At 42.5% G+C, this 21,899-nt stretch overlaps 1 protein-coding gene across 2 annotated transcripts in view; it reads left to right on the top strand.

Annotated features, from left to right (window-relative positions):
- Positions 1–21,899, top strand: part of LOC126473744 (ectonucleotide pyrophosphatase/phosphodiesterase family member 5-like) — a 32,495-nt gene extending 10,596 nt beyond the window's left edge. Inside the window, exons 4-6 of one of the 2 annotated variants that reach the window (XM_050100994.1) lie at positions 11,693–11,944; positions 19,029–19,128; positions 21,712–21,899. In XM_050100994.1, the coding sequence (XP_049956951.1) occupies positions 11,693–11,944; positions 19,029–19,128; positions 21,712–21,799 (440 nt within the window). In that variant the 3' untranslated portion in view covers positions 21,800–21,899. Of the gene's footprint in view, positions 1–11,692; positions 11,945–19,028; positions 19,129–21,705 lie in introns of both variants that reach the window. The other variant, XM_050100992.1, reaches the window with a different exon arrangement.

Genomic DNA, 21,899 nt, shown 5'->3' with positions numbered 1-21,899 from the left:
GTTGTTGTAGGATGCCAAAAACCCAGCATGATAACCATCCGTTCTTGAAGGGGGTATCATCAAGTACCTGCGTCCACTTGTACTCTGCCTTCAGGAAACAAAATTGTGTCCTCACGACCACTTTGAGCTTTCACATTTCTTCTCACCCCATTTTGACCTTCCCACTGAGGTTAGCATCCCATCTCATGGGGGAGTCATGTTACCCATATGGGATGACGTTCATAGTCAACCCATCTCCCTGGTTACCCGTCTTCAAGCTATTGCAGTTCACCTTTCCTTCCTCACTTGACCTTTTTCCTTTGTACTGTTTACACCCTTCCGTCGCATGTTACCAGGGTAGACTTCCTCCAGCTTATTGGGCAATTACCCTACCCCTTTCTGCTGCTCGGTGACTTTAATGTGCACCATCTGCTTTGGGCTTCCTTCAGACCCTGTCTGAGAGGTGCCCTCTTGGCTTACCTTCTTAATCAACTTAACCTCTTCTGCCTTAACACAGGAGCACCCACGTTCCTTCCAGACTCCTCGCACACCTGTTCCCATTTGGTCCTATCCTTCTGCACTGCACAGCTTTCTCATCGTCTTGAATGGTCCGTCTATTTTCTCTGACGCATACTTGAGTGACCATTTCCCTTGTGCTATCCGTTTCCTGGCTCTTACCCCACCTCCATGCACACCCAAATGGCAGCTAACCATAGGCGACTGGAGGATTTACTCCTCCCTGGCGAACTAACTTCGACAACAAGATTTGCACAGTTGTGATAACCAGGTGGAGTATCTTACAAATGTTATCCTTATCGCTGCAGAATGTTCCGTTCCTCGCACTTCCTCTTCACCATGCCATGACCCGATCGCTTGCTAGACTAAGCCATGCCTTGACTCGATTCGTGAGCAGAGACATGCGCTCTGCATTTTTAACTGTCATCTTATGATGGCAAACTGCATTCACTATAAACAGATGCACGTGTAGTGTCGTCACGTTCTTCAGGATAGCAAAAAGCTAGCTGGATTTCACTCGCCACTTCTTTTAACAGTTCCACTCCCTCTTCTGTCCTGTGGGCCAACCTCCAACTGCTCTCTGGGACCAAGATCCATCCTCAATTTGCAGCCTGATAGTAGCAGATGATGTCATTGTGGACCCTATTGCTATCTTCAACACCTTGGGCCGCCGTTTGCGGAGATTTCGAGCTCCTCCCACTATCGTCCTGCCTCCCTCCATGGGAAATGAGCAGAGGAGGCTCGTACAACAGCCTTCTCCTCTTAGAACTGTGAGTGCTACAATGCTGCCTTTACTATGAGGGAGCTAGATTACGCCCTCACTTCATCCCAATCCTGCACCCCAGGGCCAGATGCTGTTAACATTCAGTTGATGCAACACCTTTCTTGTGCGAGCAAGCGCTTTCTGCTTAATATGTACAACCACATCTGGGGAGAGAGCAGTTCCTTGTGCCCCTCCCACCATCTGTGTAAACAGTGGCAAGTTACATACCCCCTGCCCACCACATTGCTCAATTTTTAAATGTATGAAGAAAATCCCCGGACAAGCTCACATACCAAGAGGCCAGAAAAAAGTATGAGCATCTTAATCCCATACAAATTACACAATATTGTGCTGCATTTCTGTTGATGGTGCTTTTGTGCCTTTTAAAATGGCCCATCAGAGCTGCCTGCTGATACCTGCCCCCAGGTGATTAGGGGCCCTTCTGGTGCTCCCACAACACCCACTTTGGGAGCATTGCGTCCCCACCAGTCCCCATCCCCTAGCCGAAGGTGCCTCATCCCCCTCCAGCTTCTCTAGCTAGGAAGAAGTCCCTGGGGTCTCTTCCTTCCATGGTTCCTGCTGGTCCACAGCCAGACACCAGCTGTTGGCTGAAGGAACTACAGGCTGCTGGCTGTTCTTCTTCTGGCCCTGAAACCAATTCAGGGACAATTGCCCAGTCCTTGTGTTCTAAGGAGAAGGAAGAGCAGGATAAAAGGAAGACCTCTGAGATGAAGGAAACTCCGGTGGCCCTCATGCCACCGGACTCTGCAGGTATTCCTTCTGTTCCTGAGGAGGAGATCTCCGTGGCCCCTGAGACACCAGATCTCCTCAGGAAATGTGCCGCAAAACGTATGTCTGTGGATCCCCTGACGTCTCAACTGGAGGCAGCACATGACCCTGCGTCATAACCTGCCCCCCCCCTTTTCTCCCTCCCCTGGTTGCTTCATCCCCCACAGTATTCAGTCTGATCCCCCCGTGGAAATGCAACCACTTTTTCCACCACGTGGCTGAGCTACAGTAACTTTTAAACCCTTACCCTCCATTCTGTGTTGCCATTCAGGAACTGGGGTTTCCAGCAAGTTGAACCTCTGCCCTTTGTGGCTGCTGAACTTATTTTAAGAATTGTACCTACTATGAGAGAATATTGAGTAGAGTTTGCATGTATGTGCTGCACTCTGTGTACAGTGACCGTGTGCCTCTTGATACACCTTTGGAGGCTGTGGTTGTTTGGGTAAGGGCACATCAAGATTTTACCATCTGTAATGTTTATCTCGCTACCAATGATGTCATGTCTCCGGATGTAATATCTACATTGCTCTCTCAGCTGCCCCCACCTTTCCTAGTATAGGTCGACTTCAGTGCCCATAATCCTTTTATGGGATGTTACTATGGTCACTGGCCGTGGTAAAGACATCAAAATTTTACTGGCGCAGCTCAGTCTTTTCCTCCTGAACTCAGGTGTCTCCACACACTTAAGCACAGCACATGGAACTTACTATCTATTCGCTGGAGGGTCCATGATGACCTGTGTGTAGAGTGACCACTTCCCGATTTTCCTGTCCCTCCCTCAGCATTGCCCCCCCTGGACGCCTAAACAGATGGGTTCTCAGCTATTCTGACTGGAATGGGTTCATCTCTGTTGTCATCATAAGATCCCCATCACAAACTGTTAGCAATGTGGCTGCTCAGCTTATGACGGCAGCCATTCTTTTGGCAGCCAGTCAAGTCATTCCCTCTTCCTCGGAATCCCCCTCTCCCGTCCCCCCCCCCCCCCCCCCCCGACCCCCCCCCCCTTAGAATACGGTACTCTGGTGGACCCCAGAGATCACTGCAGCCATTAGAGATCATAGGCTGGCTCTCCAACACCATAAGTGGCACCCTTCACTGAAACACCTCACTGCCTTTAAACAGCTCTGTGCCCGCACATGCTAGCTCATAAAATGATAAGTTTCCACCATTGGATCATGTACCTCTACATAACAGGTATGGGTAGAGATCAGACGCCTCTATGGCGTCCAGTCCCGTGCAGGTGTATGAAGTATTTCTGTACATGGTGCCATTTGTAGTGATCCCCACTCTGTTGCCAAACATTTTTCTGAGGATTATGCTCTCACCTCTGCATCTTAGAACTATCATCACACCTTTCGACTCATTAAACAGCGGCTCTGGTTGAGGGTGGGCAGTAGTAGGCAATGGAAGTGCACAATATGAATCTTGGTGACTGGAAACCGAAAGCCGTGGGTGAGAGCCCATGACTGCATCTTTCATATGGTGTCCTTTAGGCAGCACTCAGCAGCTCCTATACAAGAGGAGTAATAGTAAAAGCAAAAATCGTCGCCATATAAGGAGGGCGATACCAAAGACCTCACAACTGCCACTTGACCATTGATGGCAACCAGAAAGAGGGCGGACGCTCAGTACAGAGCCCTGAGGGACCACATTCTCTTGAAAATTGGATGTACTGAGGAAGTGCCCACTTGAACCCAGAATGTATGGAGCAACAGGAAATTCTTGACAAAAAATCTGTAATCTACCCCAGAGACCCTACTCAACATCATAATGATGTGGTGACACCATGTCATGTCATAAGACTTCTGTACATCAGAAAAGATAGTGATGTGGTGCTGAAAACGTGCGAAGGCCACCCAGATGGTGGACCTCATGTGAACCAAATTATCAGCAGTGGAGCGGCTTTTGCGAAAACTACCCTGAGATGCAGCCAAAAGGCTCAAAGACTCAATGAGTGAACACAGCCGCTTGCTCATCCTGCATTTGAGCAACTTACTGAGAATGTTGGCAAGTCTGACTGGGTAACTTAGGGGGTTCTTACCCAGTTTCAGTACTGGCTTTCTTGCCATTGAGATGGGAACTCAACCTCATTCCAGACTTGATTAAAGAGGACAAGAATGTGACACTGACAATCCACTGAGAGATGCTCCAGCATTTGGTTGTGGATGCAATCTGGTCCTGGGGCAGTATCAGGACAATAGGCTAAGGCACTGAAGAGTTCCAATTCACTGAATGGAGCATTATATGGCTCCAGGAGGCAGGTAGTAAAAGATAAGTGCATTCACACAACACCCAGTCCCCTGCCAGGAATCGAACCCGGGCCCCCTTGCATGGTAGATGGTAATGTTACTGCTGCGCTATGGAGGCAGACTGTGGCTCTATGAAGCCCTGATTCTGTTCTGTCTAAATTGTGGGAGTCTAGCATATGGTTCAGCATCACCCTCAGCACTGTGGATACTGGGCCCCATTCATCATTGTGGGGTCTGACTTACGACAGGACCCTTCTGAGTTAGCCCTGGAGAAACATTTTAGTCAAGGCTAGAGTCCCTCCATTACCTATTAGATGCCGACAACAGCTGCTGAATTATGCTATATGCGTTCATAGCTTCCCTAAACATCCCAACTACTGTGCCCTTTTCCCTGAAAGGGAGCTCCACCTCCCACAACAGCGACCCAGAACTAGGCTTAAAATTGCTGCATGCATACAGGGTCTGTTCGAAACTGCAACTTCTTCAACTGTCATTTCAGATCAGGGAGACATCAGATCTGCCCTCGTGGATTGTGTCCCAGCCTTGGATTTGTCTGGAAGTCTCCTTTGGTCCGAAAGTTTCCATTGACACCATGGTTTTTCACTGCCTGTTCTTGGCTGCTCATGAAATGTATCCAGGTTTGGAAGTGGTATTCACTGATGGATCAACAAGTGACAGATGAACAAGCTTTGCATACACATATGCACGGTGCAGTAAACTCCACTCACTGCCCCTTGGCTGCAGTGTCCTCGCTGGTGCATTGATGGCCATTACACTAGCACTTAAAAAAGCCACATTCATTCTTTCTCTGACAAGAGTATCCTAATCTTTAGTGACTCCCTTTGCCAGACTGTAGACCAGTGCAGCTCTCCTCAGCCACTGGTTACGGCTATCCAGGATCTTGTCTCTGACCTTCGTCAAGCTGGATGGCCAGTCGTTTTTGTTTAGAACCCCAGTCAGTTTGGGATTTCGAGAAATGAATGAGCTTAGTCAAGCTGATCACAAAGATGCTGACTCTTGAAATGGGGGTTCCAGAACCAGACATTTGATCATTTATACGAGATCGATTACTGGAAGTCTGGAACCTGGAATGCTCTGTTCTGATCTCCCCAAACTGAGGGCAGCTAAGGAGACCATCACCACATCACAGTTCTCCCTGTGTGCTACTTGCAGGGAATCCAATGTCCTCTGTCGACCCTGCATTGGCCACATTTGGCTGGCTCATGGCCATGTTCTCCAACATGAAGATCCTCCTCACTGCGGATGTGGAGCCCACTGATGGTGCCCACTAACTCATAGACTGTCCTAATTTTTTTACTGCTTTGAGGTGGTCTTAATTTTCCTGACACGCTACCTCTGATGATAGCAGACTAAGCCAAAGTGGCTGATCTGGCATTGTTTTGCCTGCAAAGGTGGTTTCTATTCATCCCTATAAGGTAGGGGTTTTTGGCCTCATTGATCACCAGAGGGGTAAGTGGGACACCCCTACCCTCCCCCCCCCTCCCCCCCCCCCCAAAGGGGCCCCTTGTTGGTCTGTGCTCAGTGGCCCAGCCTGGCCTTCTACCCATTCCACATTTTTATTCTTTATTCTTTTTTGTTTCTTGATTTTAATGTCTTGTCTTGACTGACCTTTTAACGACTTGTCTGGGCTTTTATTTCTTCTCCCTCTCCCCCTCCCCCTAGCGCATGTGCGCGCCTGCGTACGCGTGCGGTTGTGTGTGTGTGTGTGTGTGTGTGTGTGTGTGTGTGTGTGTGTGTGTGTGTGTGTGTGAGAGAGAGTTACTTAGTTACACGTATGATTTCCTGGATTTGCCTTTCACTCCCTTTCTTTGACAACCATTCCTGGTTTGCCATTTAACGGAGGGAGGGACTGATGATCTTGCAGATTAGCTCCTTTCACTCCCAACCGACCAACCAAGGATGTGAACCTTAGGGAAAGGGACTGGGGAGGAAGGTTGGAGTAGGGATGGACAAATAAATTTTGTAGTTTGGGTGGGCGGCGGGATACTACTGTGGAAGGGGTAGAGACTATAGTAGGAAGGATATTTCTCATTTCCCCGGGCACAGTGAAGGGTAGTCGAAGCCTTGATGGAGAATGTGATTCAGTTGCTCCAGCCCTGAGTGGTATTGAGTTGTGAGGGAAGCCAGTCATTGGATGTGATGGATGACTGGGAAGGTAAGATCAGAGACATTGTTACTGGACCAGGAATGGAGAGGAATTTTGATTTGCAAAGGTTCAGTGAGACCCTCTGCAGATGTGGCTGTCATGCTGATAACTAGATAACTCCCAGCACAGACACAATACTTTATACTGTCATCACTTTTAATGTATAAGCTAATCATTTATTATGTAAACAAAAGTGTTGCATGAATGTATAGCTCAGTCAAATTAGTAAATTCTAACCCAGCAGTTTTTCAAACAAAAATGTGGTTTCTGAAATCATAATATGTTCATATGCTAGTCTTTATATGCCACCCAAAAAATACTCAGTCCCGTGCGAGCTACTATGTGAGCAACAACTATGTAACAAGTCTGTGCCTGATATGTAAATGACCCACATCTCCTTGGAAGTCTGGTATCGATCAACATTGTGTAATGACTATTGTTGTCTTTCATGGGCATATTAGAGGCAATTTGTGAATAAGTTTGCCTTCAGACTTGTCTGCAATATGAACATTTATTCCATCATTTTTTGGGAGTGCATCAAGGATATTATTAATTCATGTACTGATATTTCTGCTGACAAGCTACCAGGCATTCTCAAAATGAAGATTTTGAAGGCATTTTACACTGTGAAGCAGATGCGCATGCGTCAAAGATAACACTGTTGTTAGCGAGTGTTTATTTTATTTATTTATTTACATGTCAATTTCCATGGGACCAAAGTGAGGAGAAAATCTTAAAGGTCATGGAATGCATCAGTACATGAAATTACAACATAAAAGAAATGACAGATAAAAATAAAATGTTTATGAACCTGAAAAATGCCGAGTCATAAGTTTAAGTAAAAACAATAAACGAATACAACAAGAATCGACTTAATTTTTCAAGGAACTCCTCGACAGAATAGGAGTCACCCATGAGGAAACTCTCCAGTTTCGATTTGAAAGTGTGTGGATTACTGCTAGGATTTTTGAATTCTTGTGATAGCTTATTGAAAATGGATGCAGCAGTATACTGCACACCTTTCAGCACGAGAGTTAAGGAAGTCTGATCCAAATGCAGGTTTGATTTCTGCCGAGTATTAAGTGAGTGAAAGCTGCTTATTCTTGGGAATAAGCTAATATTGTTAACAAGAAATGACAGTAAGGTGTGTGTGTGTGTGTGTGTGTGTGTGTGTGTGTGTGTGTGTGTAGAGAGAGAGAGAGAGAGAGAGAGAGAGAGAGAGAGAGAGAGAGGCCAATGTCAAAATACCCAGACTCATGAACAGGGGTCAACAAGAGGTTTGTGAACTTACACCACTGATTGCCCGAACCACCTGTTTCTGAACCAAAAATATCCTTTTAGAATGGGAAGAGTTACCCCAAAATATAATACCATACGACATAAGCAAATGAAAATAAGCAAAGTAGACTAATTTTCGTGTTGAACGATCAGTTACTTCAGATACCGTGCAAATAGTAAAAATGGCAGCATTAAGTCTTTGAACAAGATCCTGAACATGGGCTTTCCATGACAGTTAACTATATTTGAACACATAGAAATTTGACATGTTCAGTTTCACTAATCATGAGCCCATTCTTTGAAATTAAAATGTCAGGTTTTGTTGAATTGTGTGTTAGAAACTGTAAAATCTGAGTCTTACTGTGATTTAGCATTAGTTAATTTTCTACAGGCCATGAACTTAGATCATGAATTGCACTATTTGAAACCGAGCCAGTGTTGCCACACAACATCCTTTACTACCAACCAAACAGAAATATTTTAGAGTTACCTGTAATACTAGAAGGCATATTATTTATACAAATAAGGAGCGGGAGTGGCCCCAACACTGATCCCTGGGGCACCCCCCCCCCTCCCCATTTGACTATACCCCACTCAGACCCCACATTACAGCCATTCTAAACACTGTGAACAATTACCTTTTGCTGTCTGTTGCTAAAGTAAGAGGTCAACCAATTGTGAGCTACTCCTATTCTGTAATGGTCCAACTTCTGGAGCAATGTTTTGTGATCAACACAATCAGACGCCTTAATTAAATCAAAAAATATGCCTAGCGTTCGAAATCTTTTAACTCATCCACTACCTCACAGAGAAGAGAGAATATAGCATTTTCTGTTGTTAAACGACTTCTAAAGCCGAACTGTACATTTGATAGCAAATTATGCGACATAAAATGATCAATTATCCTTACTTACACAGCCTTTTCAATAACTTTAGCAAACACTGATGGCATAGAGATAGGTCTAAAATTGTCTGCATTATCCCTTTCTCCCTTTTTATAAAGTGGATTTACTACTGAGTACTTTAATCGTTCAGGAAATTGACCATCCCTAAAGGAAAAATTACAAATATGACTAAATACAGGGCTAGCATGTGCAGCACAGTACTTTAATATTCTGCTAGGCACTCCACCATATCCAAGAAGGTCCTTAGTCTTCAGTGATTTAATTATTGACTCAATCTCCCCCTTGTCTGTGTCACAGAGGAGTATTTCTGACATCAATCTCAGAAAGGCATTTGCCAAGAGTGTAATTTGATTCCCTGTATCAACTAAATTTTTGTGTAATTCAACAGCAATGCTCAAAAAGATTGATAAATACTGTACATATATCTGATTTATCAGTAACAGAAATATTTTTACTACGAACTGACTTTATATTGTCGATCTTGTGCTGCTGACCAGACACTTCCTTCACAACTGACCATATGGTTTTAATTTTATCCCGTGTGAATTAGCTATTCTATTTGTGTACCGCATACTCTTTGCCTTCCTACTAACATTTTTAAGCACCTGGCAGTACTGTTTGTAATGGGCTACTGTAGCTTGATTGTAACCACTTCTAACATTTCCATATAATTCCAACTTTGTGTCAGTAATAGTTAAAACTTTACACCTCCAAGAATAAAACAAAATGAGCACATTCAGTACATGTGAAGTATTTGGTTGGCATATGTTGGAATGCCAGGCAGTGGAAACCTAGAAATGAGAGTGCAGATGTGAAATGAAATGAGGGTCCATGATTTATCAAGTTGAAAGCTCCCATATTAGTTAAGCAGTTTGTCTGCCAATTAAAGTTCCACAGCTTCCTTGACCACTGCATCCCAGTAGGATTCAGGCTGTGGGCAGTATCTTAACTTTCCCGTAATCAGTGGAATGACCGATGGAAATACAACGTTCACTCACTGCACACTCCCATTTGTTGGGCTACAGTAGACGAGTGTATTCAGCTGGAATTATATGGGGAAACTGAAATAGGTTTTTTCCTTTGAATTTTATTTTGGCCTCAGGTTACTCGAATGATATTTTAAAACCAGAACCCGAGGTGAATCAATCAGATAAACAGTTCTTAATGCTTTTCATAAAAAACAGCTTTGTTTCTCAATATTGACTTAGTTACAACATAGTAATGCAAATGTAAAGTACTTGTATGTGAACAGAAGAAACAGTGAATGAGGCATGTAAATTTATTAAATGAATATGAACAGTTTTGCATATTAAAACACTCATTAGAGTGGATTATATACCCATAAAAGTGACCCACAATATTTCTGCAAGGACTAAGTGTAGTTTGCTTGAGGAAGAACTACTCCTTGGTTTTGTCTGTAATAAACTTGAAATTTTGTTGAAACCTGTTAAAAATGTGTGCTGCAGTGTGCTACAACCTTTTTGAATGGTAGTTAAGAGTGTGCTTGTAAAATGAAGGTTCTTCTTCGGTCTTGCTTCCACTGAATGGATGTTGCCATTCCTATCAAACAAGTTAAAGTTCTCTAGGAAAAACCTCATAGGTGAGATACATATGGCAATTTCAGTACAAGAATTTCCAACTTGTTAAACATAGGCCTACACGAAACCACAAATATGGCCTGGATTGCTCACTTCTGAGCTAAAAGTATCCTTTTAGCCTGAACACAGTTGCCACAAAATATTATCATTTATGATGCCAGGAAACAAGAGCACACAAAATAAACACATTTTAGTGAATCAATTAAGTTTATTGTAGACAGTTTCCTAATTGCAAAAGTAGCTGCATTTAGTCTCTGCAGTAGATGACAATATGTGTCTTTCTTGGGAGCTTCTCATCTACCTTCACTTCTTCAGCACTTTTATAAATGTGTGTACAAGTCACTAGTTGAAAAATAAAATGTTACATATAATACTGTTGCATGTCAAACCTCCACCTTTCCAATATTGTCCAAAAAAATTCTAATAGTAGTCGTGGTATAGTTAATAGACTTACCCATAGACTATTTTGTATAATTAAATGGACAAATCGCTTAGAAAGAGGTATAGAATGAAGAGAATGTAGATAATGTAAGAAGGGAGAAAAATGAAAAATTAAAATCTAAGATTATTCTCACACACACACACACACACACACACACACACACACTCTCTCTCTCTCTCTCTCTCTCTCTGTGCATTGTCATTGCCACAAATATTGTGATTGTGTGGTTGTTGGCGGACAAGTTATGTAGCTAAGCTACCATCTATGAAACAAACACATTTTCAAACTCCTTCTCGTTGGTTACTGTCCACCTCTGACACAATTTACACTGTACATTTCACACTATTTGGTGTCCTGTTTCATAAAGTTAAGGCCCTTTCTTTGCACATTCACAATTGTTCCCTCAAAAATTAACATATATAGCCATTTCCCCCTGTCAGTCAGCGAACCAAAGGCTCAGTTCTTCCAGTTATGTTCCTTTCTATTTCCACTTCTCAATCTGTCATGCCCTTTTTGTCATCTTTCTCATTACTTGTATTCTACCATGTTTCTTCTTTTCTACCTTTTCCATCTCTTCTCTCACATCTAATGCTGCCATTGCCCAAAGTCCCATTCTATCTGCCTGTAATTTATCACCATTATTCTATTTGTTATAAATATTAACTGTGATGTCAAACATCAAGAGGAAAGCCTTTTTGTCCTATTTTCGCCAGGTTAAAGAAATCAATCGCTAGAACAAAATGCAGTTCTTGTGTTGATTTAACTTTTACAGATGTTGTTCCTTCTCTTCTGCAGCAGAGTAAATTTCATTTTTAAGTGTAATTAGAATACAGACATTGCCTTAAAGATCAATAGTACACTCATATGTACGTTTGTAAGATAAGTTTTGTTAGTTTGTTGTATAATTCTATTTTTAAAACCTGAATTCATTTGTTTGTGCCTGTAACTTGAGAGAAAAAGTGTTATGATTTGCAAACTTTATTATTATTATTATTGTTTTTTTCAGGCCCAAGGACATTTGGAGTTCATGGTTATGACAATGAACTCCAGACAATGCACTCTTTCTTCATTGCTGTGGGTCCTCTACTAAAGAAGAATTATACAATTCCACCATTTGATTCTGTTGACTTGTATTCATTATTCTGCAAGATTTTAGGGTTCTACAACCCTCCAACAAATGGTTCACTTTCAAATGTTATATCTATGTTGAAAGATGACACCGAAATTAAAATTCATTGGAAATGGATAACCATTTCAGGTATATCATTTTTTTTTTTTTTTTTTTTTTTTTTAATTTCAGATTGTTATATTTTATTGTGGGCAGTAGCAACAAAGATGATCATGCCTTACGATTTTGTACAGAATGTAGTTTGCAGTAACAAATGTATACAGTGACAGAAATGAAAAAGTAATATTTGCTGAAGCCTTATGAGAAATCTGTGCATCTCATGACACTGGAAGTACAGAAGTAAATTTATTATTATGTTCTTATTGTGCCTTCCATCACATTTAACAATGATATTAGATAAAATGTAGCAGGTACCTACAGAAACTATAATGCTTATTGGTAACACAGCCACATGTAGACTTTTCCAGAGATGGGCAAACTCTTTCATCCTTGGGAACTAGTTCACTGGTGATCGCTCAATTTTGGGAACCATTCATTTTTACTCATTCACTGTTTATTTGTGCTTGGTATTTGGTTCTTACGAGAAATTGAAAATTAGTAGCATAAGTGGCTGAAGATGGAGGGCGCCAAGAGGGGGCATTTGCCGCCCCGAGCCTCCCCCCCCCCCCCCCCCCCCCCGCACGAAGTACAGAGTTTTTATTCATAACAGAATTCTCACAAACTTGTAATGTTCGTGAATCTGCAAAACTTCTCGTTTAGCCAACTGTAGCATTATCTGGCTGATTGTAGTGAAACAATATAGGGTGGCGCATGAAAATCCGGCCCTAAGTACCTCACCAGTTACACACGATTTGTTGACCACTACGAGCAGAATAGATAAACATGTAATAATTAGGCAGTGAAGAAATAACAAATGAGCTAATGCAAACAACAACATTGAAACAATAGATGATGATTGGTGGGCGGCAATGAGCAGTCCAGTACTTGTGGCCGATTTTTTTTGTGCGCCACCCTGTGCCATTGAAATAATATTGTAGAAGTTATCACATTCTCTTTACAAAATGTGACACCTGACACTAGATTATAGAGCGCGGGCTTCAATCGGTTGTTACGTCAGTCTGCCTTCCATAACAATGAACATGCTCTTTTACCTTGGGTAAAAAAAAGGCGGAAAATGGCCACTCGTGTGTGCCGTGCCGACTTCCTTGGCATTTGTAATAATAAACAAAATCTTGCCTTTTCACAAGTATTCCTTCTGCAGTTTATCAAAATAGTGAAGTAAGCTGATATGCCATTTTGTTACCTAAAAAGATGTATGAATTACACACCACATAATTTACGTAATTAAAATGTATTTTATAATTACGTCATGGACGCTGAATACAATACGAAAAGAACCAGAAGTTCAGAGTTCAAAAAATGTTTGAAACAGACCTAGAATGGGCATGCGCAGTGAACAAATGAACAACAACTCGATACTGAACTAAACTATGAGCAGTCGGCAAACTGCAATGAGTGGCGATGCTAAGGCGAGACTGAGACAGAATGGAATGGGACCAGACTGAGACAGACGGGAACGGGACCAAGGCTGGAACGAGACCGGCCGACATGCCGTTGCAGGAAGGAGACCGACCGTTTCCCATTCCTTGGAACTATAAGTAGAAAGTTGCAACTGAAGTGAATTATGAAAGATCGTTCCTTAGGATTCGTTCCTCAGTTGTTCCGTGTTCATCTTGATGAACTGTTCCTTTGGACCCATTAGTTTGCGAACGACGCATCTCTAGACTTTTCTGTAAAATAAATTACAGTTAATGTACAGAATTGGTCATAGCGAAAATATTGGGTTGGTGCATGAGTTCGTAGCATTTTTCCATAAGTTCAACATAAAATATAACATAATATAACTAATATAGTCTCCTTCACTATTTACAACAGTCTGCCAATACTGGGTGACATTTTGATTCCATGACTGACTGTAGAAATCTCTTGGTTTTGAGGTGAAGAACTCATTGACGATGTTTGGAGCACATTTTTATCTGGAAAGAAAGTGCCTTGAAGGTTGTTAGATAGCTAGTGGAATAGTTGAAAATCTGAGGGCACTAGATTAGGCGGACAAGGTGGGTTTGGAATGATTTCACCAATCCAGTTACTGTATAGTGTTTTTTGTCAGCAATAATAGGGGGGGGGGCATTATTGTGGAATAGCGTCACTTCAGCTGTCTTCCTGATCATTGTTCTTAGATTGTGTCTGCAAGACATCTCAGTTGTTGACAATAATGGCAGCAGTGATGGTTACACCTAGGGCAAGAAATTCATAATACACCACACTGTTGCTCTTCCAGCACATGCATAAAATTATCTTTTGTGGATGCGCACAGGTCTGTGTATGGGGAGTTGCTGTTTTGTTTGGCTCAACTATTCTTTTCTTTTCCTTATGTTAGGATACAGACACTATTTCTCGTGACCAGTAATGATACAGAATAGGAATGGTTGGTGTTGCTCATGAACCAATTGATGATTAGCAAGCAGAGCTACATATATGTTCAGCTGCTCATTTTTGTGATTTTGACTTAGAACATGTGGTACCCGTAAATCCAATTTTTGAACCTACCATTGCATGCAAATGTCACGTGATGGAATGATCACAGCTCATCACATTTGCCAGTCCTCAAGTGCACTGACGTGGATAATAGTGGATTAATGTGTTTAAACGATCTTCTTCAAACCCCGAAGGTCTTCCTGAATGTGGAGAGTCATTAATATCAAAATGATCCTCCTTAAACAGGGAACTCCAAATGACAAAATGGCAGTATGTAAACCAAGTAACAACAGTGAACGACAAATAAAAAATGACAGTCGATCAATTAACTCATATCAACCAAAATACCAATGTGCAAAATAAAAATGGTACGAACCTGTGCACCAACCTAATTGCTGGTGTTCCAATATGGCACACTTCCGTAAATTTGGAAAAAAAGAAAGGCTGTCAGCATAATTGGAGAGGCTATGTATGATAAAATTTCTGACTTCATTGCCTGTACGGACATTTCACTCTTCTTTTCTTATCCATTTCAGTTATGTTGCCTATAGAGACATTTTCGTGTTGGTTTCATATACATTTGAGTTCGTTAGTTTAAATGAAAGGTTAAATTTGGGATGAGAACATTTCATGAAATTAATTACTTGTTTATTGTGCCAGCAGTAGTGATCAGTCTAGCAAAGCCCAGTTCTGCATGTCATTTGTTAATCACCAGTTTAATTTTGCATCCACTGTTAAGATTTTCATTAGTTAACTATTTCATGAAAATACAATCATTTTAAAAAAGTGTGGTAATTTTATCACGGTTCTTTAACTCTGAGTGATAATGGCTGCTACTGAAAACACTAGTTCCAATGACTTGATTATTATACTTCAATTACATGCCTATGGGTCCAGATACTCTCATTTTATCTTGCATATGATGACATGCTTGTCTGTGACATAATTCAATAAATTAAATAGCATACTGACAGCTTTCTTAAAACACTCCCCATCCTGGCCACTGCTCACACTAGACTCCTGTTTATGTTTGGCAGTGCTTGGGCATTGTTGTCCATGACTAATGGCCACCAAAAGTTCAGATGGCAAGTGATACGTAAGGATATAAATAGACTAGTTTGGATCGACATCAGTATTAATGCTCTTACTGAGAAATCAGTATTTTTTGTCATTTCAGTTTTGCAAGCATTTATATTTTTCTGGTGTCAGATGTTGTGCATACAAGCCATGCCAAGATATACAATGCTTCCCTAGGCATGTACTGGGGTGCAGTTAGAATAGAAGTAGTTGTTATTTTTTTGTGACATTTAACAATATTATGAGAAGGAAAGTTGCTACTCACCATAGCAGATAGCTACAACAAAAAGACTGTCACAAATAACCTTTTGGGTAACGAGGCCTTTGTTGAAAATAGATGGCATGCACGCAGGCGTGTGCGCGCACACACACACACACACACACACACACACACACACACACACACGACTGCAGTCTCTGGCAGGTGAAGACACACTGCAAGCAGCAGGAACAGTGCATGATGGGAGTGGCAACTGGGTGGGGTAAGGACGCTGGGGCAGGGAGGGGGAGGGATAGTAGGATAGAGGTGGGGGACAGTGAAGTGCTGCTGGGCATCATGCAAGGACAAGGTGGAGAGAGGTTAGGGCAGCTAGATGCAGTCAGGAGGTTAGACGGAGTGTGGCGGGGCAGAGGTGGGCGATGGGGGGGGGGGGGGGGCGAGCAGAAAAGGAGAGAAGTAGAACTGGGTGTGTTGGTGGAATAAGGACTGTGTAGTGCTGGAATGGGAACAGGGAAGGGGTTGGATGGGTGAGGACCATGACTAACGAAGGGTGAGGCCAGGAGGGTTACAGGAACGTAGGGTATATTGCGGGTAGAGTTCCCACCTGCACAGTTCAGAAAAGCTGGTGTTCGTAGGAAGGATTCATATGGCACAGTCTGTGAAGCACCCTTTGAAATGAAGGATGTCGTGTTCGGCAGTGTGTTCAGCAAAAGGATGGTCCAGTTGCTTCTTGGCCACCGTTCGTCAATGGCCATTCATGCAGACAAACAACTTGTCAGTTGTCATGCCCACGTAGAATGAAGCACAGTAGTTGCACCTTAGCTTGTCAGTCACATGACTGGTTTCACAGGTAGCCCTGCCATTCCCCTCATAACTCAGTACCACCCAGGACTGGAGCAACTGAATTACATTCTCCGCCAGGGTTTCCACTACCTCTCATTTTGCCCTGAAATGAGAAATATCCTGCCCCCTATCCTTCCCACCCCTCCCACAGTGGTGTTCCGCCGTCCACCAAACCTACACAATATACTTGTCCATCCCTACCCAACCCATGCTCCCAACCATTCACCTGATGGCTCATATCCCTATAATAGACCTAGATGCAAGATCTGTCACATACATCCTCCACCACCACCACCTACTGCAGTCCCATCACGAACATCACCTCTCCCATCAAAGGCAGGGCTGCCTGTGAAACCAGTCATATCATCTACAAGCTACGCTGCAACCATTGTGCTGCATTCTATGTGGGCATGACAACCAACAAGCTGTCTATCTGCATGAATGGGCACCGACAAACTGTGGCCAAGAACAAAGTGGTCCACCCTGTTGCTGAACACGTTGTCCAACCCAACATCCTTCATTTCAATGACTGCTTCACAGCCTGCGCCCTAAGGATCCTTCCCACCAACACCATTATTTCTGAACTGCACAGGTTGGTGGCGGGGTGGGGTGGGGGGGGGGGGGGGGAACTCTCCCTGAAATATATAAATATATCTTGCGTTCCTGTAACCCTCCTGGCCTCAACCTTCATTAGTCATTGTCCTCACCCATCCAACCCTTTGACTGTTCCCGTTCCAGCACTACGTAGCCCTCATTCCATTATTACTTCCCTCCTTTTCAGTTGCCTCCCCCCCCCCCCCCACCTCTTCCCTGCACTCTGTCTAACCTCCCAACTGCACCTAGCTGCCCTTTTCTCTCTCTCTCTCTCTCTCTCTCTCTCTCTCTCTCCCCCCCCCCCCCTCCCACATTGTCCCTACACACTTCCTACCACCAATTCACTGTCCCCCACCCCTACCCTAATATCCCTCCCCTTCTCCACCCCAGCCTCCTCCTTACCCCATCCAGATGCTACTCCCATCATGCACTGCTGCTGCTCCTCTGTGTGGCTTCAGCTGTCAGAGACTGCAGTCATGTGCGTGCACGTACGCCAGCATGTCGTCTGTTTTTGACAAAGGCCTCGTTGGCCGAAAGCTTATTTGTGACAGGCTTTTTGTTGTGCCTGTCTGCGACTCAGCATCTCCGCTATATGGTAAGTAGGAACTTTCCTTTTCATAATATTCTTACATTCCATCCTGGATTTTCCATTGTTTTATTTTTTCTGATGGCTTTTCTTCAATCCTAACCCAATGCTGTTTTCCTTTGTTACTATTTTCCAGTGCATTACTATAGTCAGCGTCCTACCTTCTTTCTCTTCTTTTCTGTGTTTCTATTGTCGCCCTACAAACCACACTGCATGCTATAATTATGAGCTACACTGTATCGACCATTTTGGCCATACACAACAGAAGGCTACAAGATCACTGTCTGTTGGCGCAGAATCTCGTGTCATTTACTCTTGCCGATATCATTAATCCTATACCTTCAAACTGATCACACTTCCTGTGTCACTCTCCTGTATTTTTGCATGCTCTTTCCCACACTTTTCTGGTGCCACACGATCTTGTATCTCGTCCTACGAACTCCTCCCCAAACCTCACCCTTTCTCCGTTCTATCCCATTTCACACCCACTAATTCCACCTCATTCAGTCACATCTGCCATCCCCCTTCTTAACACTTATCTATCCTCAAGACCTGCTACCCACAGTAATATATTTTTTATTATTATTTATAGGTGACAGCTCTCATTGCAAGCAAAGATTATCAGTTTACACTCAGTTCCTGGAGATGTATTATCAGCTTAGAAATACAATGTTTGTTCCTTTCTATTAATGGTTAAGTATACCTCCTGCATGAATTTTCATAACTTATTTATGGCACATATTTGCACCCCAGATCTAATCTAATGGATGCAGAAGACGCAAGATTTCCTTCTGTTCTTTCAGTGCACTCACTGAAGCCACATACTACTTGATTCGTGAACTTTGGTGTGCACATTTCTGTAAGTCTTTTTGCAGGTTAAGCTGTAAATGTTCTTCTTTTTCTTCCTCAAGTAAACTGGTGCAGTTCCTTAGACATTCAGAAAGAATTGGGTTTAATTTGTTCTATGGATTTCCTGATTAACATTTTCCAGGAAGCTCATTGTAGGCAGATGCTTCCTAAAATATTTCCCCTATCTTTGTCTAACTGGCCTATTGCTCCACCTCTGTTGTAAATGTTTTCGTTCCTTTGTTCTCACTGTTCATTGTGGGGATGTTATTCTTTTTGTGAATCTTATTGCCTTTTATCACCTATTTGTGTACATTACTTTTAGAGGTTTAAGTGTTTTAAATTTCCTAAATGCAAAGTTGCTATCTCTAAAAGATAGCCATTGTAGTGAGTTATGAAATAAAGACTTTTATCTGCATGACGACTCACTTTGAGGACATTTAATGTATCTGTAATTAGCTGAATATTTCAAGGCGTTGCTATTTATTTGTAGTTTTCTTCTTTTGCAGGTTCTGTTATATTGCTCCTGTGCCTTTTTATATTTGCTGTTCATTTGATGCGAAAAGCACGCAGATTAGAGGAGAGTAACAGTGACTATACATTATTAAGGTAAAATGTTGTAATATCATTATGAAATGACAGTGAAAAACAAAATAGTTGCATTCAGTGGAATGTTTATTTGAAAATTTCCAGGCTCTTGGAAGTACATTCGCTTTTACGAAGTGTAAGCACACCGGACAAAAAATTAGACTCCCCCATCAGGAGATGTCACGTTTATATCACGTAACACTGTCTCTAACCTTTAAAAAATCCTCAGTGGGAAAGAATCAACAAGTTTCTTCTTCTGTTGTGTCGTATCCACATATTGATGATTAGATCACATTGAGTTACTAACACATTTTCTACAAGATTAAGATCTTGTGATTTAGTGGGCCAGTTGAGGTGTGATAGCAGCATCAGTTTGTCTCCACAAGTAAGACAGATGGATTGCTGCACTGCCCTGGTCACAAATGGCTGCCCTCCAAGGCAGAAATCCAAGTGCGGCTGAAGTGAGCCCAAAGATGGCCCACTAGCAAAGGTGGCAAGTCAACAGGAATGGGCTTTGAAGCAGAAGTCTCCTTGTTGGTGGTGGACCCCAAATGTCCTGGTGGCATCTTGCAAAACCATGTCACCTGGTGTGGGCCTCTTTGTGGGTGGTGGTGCTAGTCTGCAATCCTTTTGGCTAATGATGGTTATTTGTTTGCTTGTTGTGCTGAAGCATTGCTTCAACCACTTACATCAAAACAAGGTGGTGGCAAGAATGTGTGGCAGTTGGCCTGCCTTTGCCATGATCAGCCCACTTTACTGCTGCATCAATGGTACCAAGAGTGTTGGCCCGTCTCAGCTCACAGTGAGGAAACAGACTGTGATAGTATTGCTGCATCTGATGCGATGCTGCTTTAGTTCTGCACCTACTGGTGTCCACAGCCTGTTTGTGACATCTGCGGCAGTGCTTCTGTGTTACTTAGTAGTGCCAAACAAGTGTTGACAGTGCTACACCTGCCTGAACTACACCCTCCACAAATTGCTGTTGGAATGTCTCATTGAGCTGTTGATGCCTTCCATCATTTGGAGAGAAAAAAAAAAAAAGGCATGCCACACTAAACACATTCAGTCAGTTACTGGCTGGTTTCTGTGTTTGGACCTTGCATGGTATGCAACTGTAAGTGTCCATTGAATGCAATTCCCTTCACAAAGTTCACTCGGGAACTGTTGAGGTTCACTGATGGCAGCAATTGCTGATGGGTTTGAAACACTGGTCTACGGTCAGTACCAGTTACGATCTTGACACGATCACTGATATTACACAGTGTTACGTGATGTCAAGTCATACACCATTCATCATACACATATTGGACAGCCTGTGTTGATACATCAACAAACCGGGCAACTTCATTCGTAGTGTGATCATGGAAATGTCCTAACACAATAGCTCCATTGTGCCATTTCATACAACTGTCACATACATGTCACATCACTGCCATAACGTAAATCAGCAATGAAGGGTCAAACGGCTGCCTGGTACCAGTTGTAACCCATTTACAGTACACTAAATGGACTAGTGTGGCCTTTTATGGGGAGACTGATATTTTGTAAATATGCAGTAGAGGAGGAGGAAATGTCTGAAATAAGTGATTTAAAAAAAAAAAAGTACGTTGATGAAATGGCAGAATGACTAGACAGTTAATGTTTTCTGCATCTCATCTCTACCACAACGCAGAATTCTCAGTGTTGTATGGACTTTTCCCCATTGTTGTTTGGGTTGTAGATCAAAAGGTGGTATATTTCATTGTGGAAGTTGCTTTCGTGGCAACAGTCTCTTAAATTGGATTCTATCATTTTTCATCATTTCACACAAGTGAAAAATATTATCTATTACAAGGAGGCTCAGTGACTGCCCATAATGTACTTTCAGGAGGTGATTCCTAAAAGTACATAGTGGCACACTCACGATTTTATCAGAGCCACACCTCAAGGTGCAATTACATGTAAGGATAGTCATTGCCGAAGACCAGGATGACATCAACTCAAGATGGTTGGTACATTTATTATGACAAGGTGGTGGATTTAGGGTCTCTGCCAGGTTGCAGTTGGGCACTTGGTAGTGCTAAAGAAAGTGGGTGGCAGCACTGATTGCAGCATCACAGGATAAGTTCATCTAGGCAGAATGGTCTGTGGTTGTAGTGGTGGCCATTGCCTGTTGCTGATCTGGCACAAGCGCTTGGCTAGCACAGGGGCAGTGCTGATGCAGAGCTGTTCATTGTTATGCTAGTGAGCCTAGTTACTGAGTCATCAATGATGCAAGAAGGCATCAGGCAGCTGCTTCAATACCTGCCAGCCAGTCGGTCTCCTATAGGTTTATTTTCCAGCATATGGATCATGGTCCACAAGAGAAGTACTGATTTGGAATAACGGGACAGTATCAGTTGTACTTTTAAAGATAAGGACCATTCTTGGTCCCCAACGGCCATTATCCAGTGGCTAAGTCAGACATCATGAGAGAACAGCATTAGGGTATGAAATCAGTCGTGGTATGTAACATAAAAATAGAAGTGGAACTGGTGCTGTCATTTTAATAGGATGATCAATTAAAATTTTCTCATTGATAAAATTTATAATATTGTAAACTTATGTTATTTTCATCAGTGACAGGGAGGCCTCAGAAGGATGGGTAACAAAATCACAGCAAGAATGTCATCAAGCTGATATCCAAAATTTAATTCAAAGTGAAGAGGAATAATTTTGTGCACTTTGTGAGAAGAAAAATATGAATGCTTGTACACTGATGTAATGCTTTTTGCACAAATCTATTTTTACAATAAAATGCCTTTCAAAAATGA

Source organism: Schistocerca serialis, chromosome 4 (genome assembly GCF_023864345.2).
Source record: "Schistocerca serialis cubense isolate TAMUIC-IGC-003099 chromosome 4, iqSchSeri2.2, whole genome shotgun sequence".
Taxonomy (NCBI): domain Eukaryota; kingdom Metazoa; phylum Arthropoda; class Insecta; order Orthoptera; family Acrididae; genus Schistocerca; species Schistocerca serialis.
Note: the sequence above shows the minus strand (reverse complement) of the source record. Positions and strands in the feature narration are given on the sequence as shown.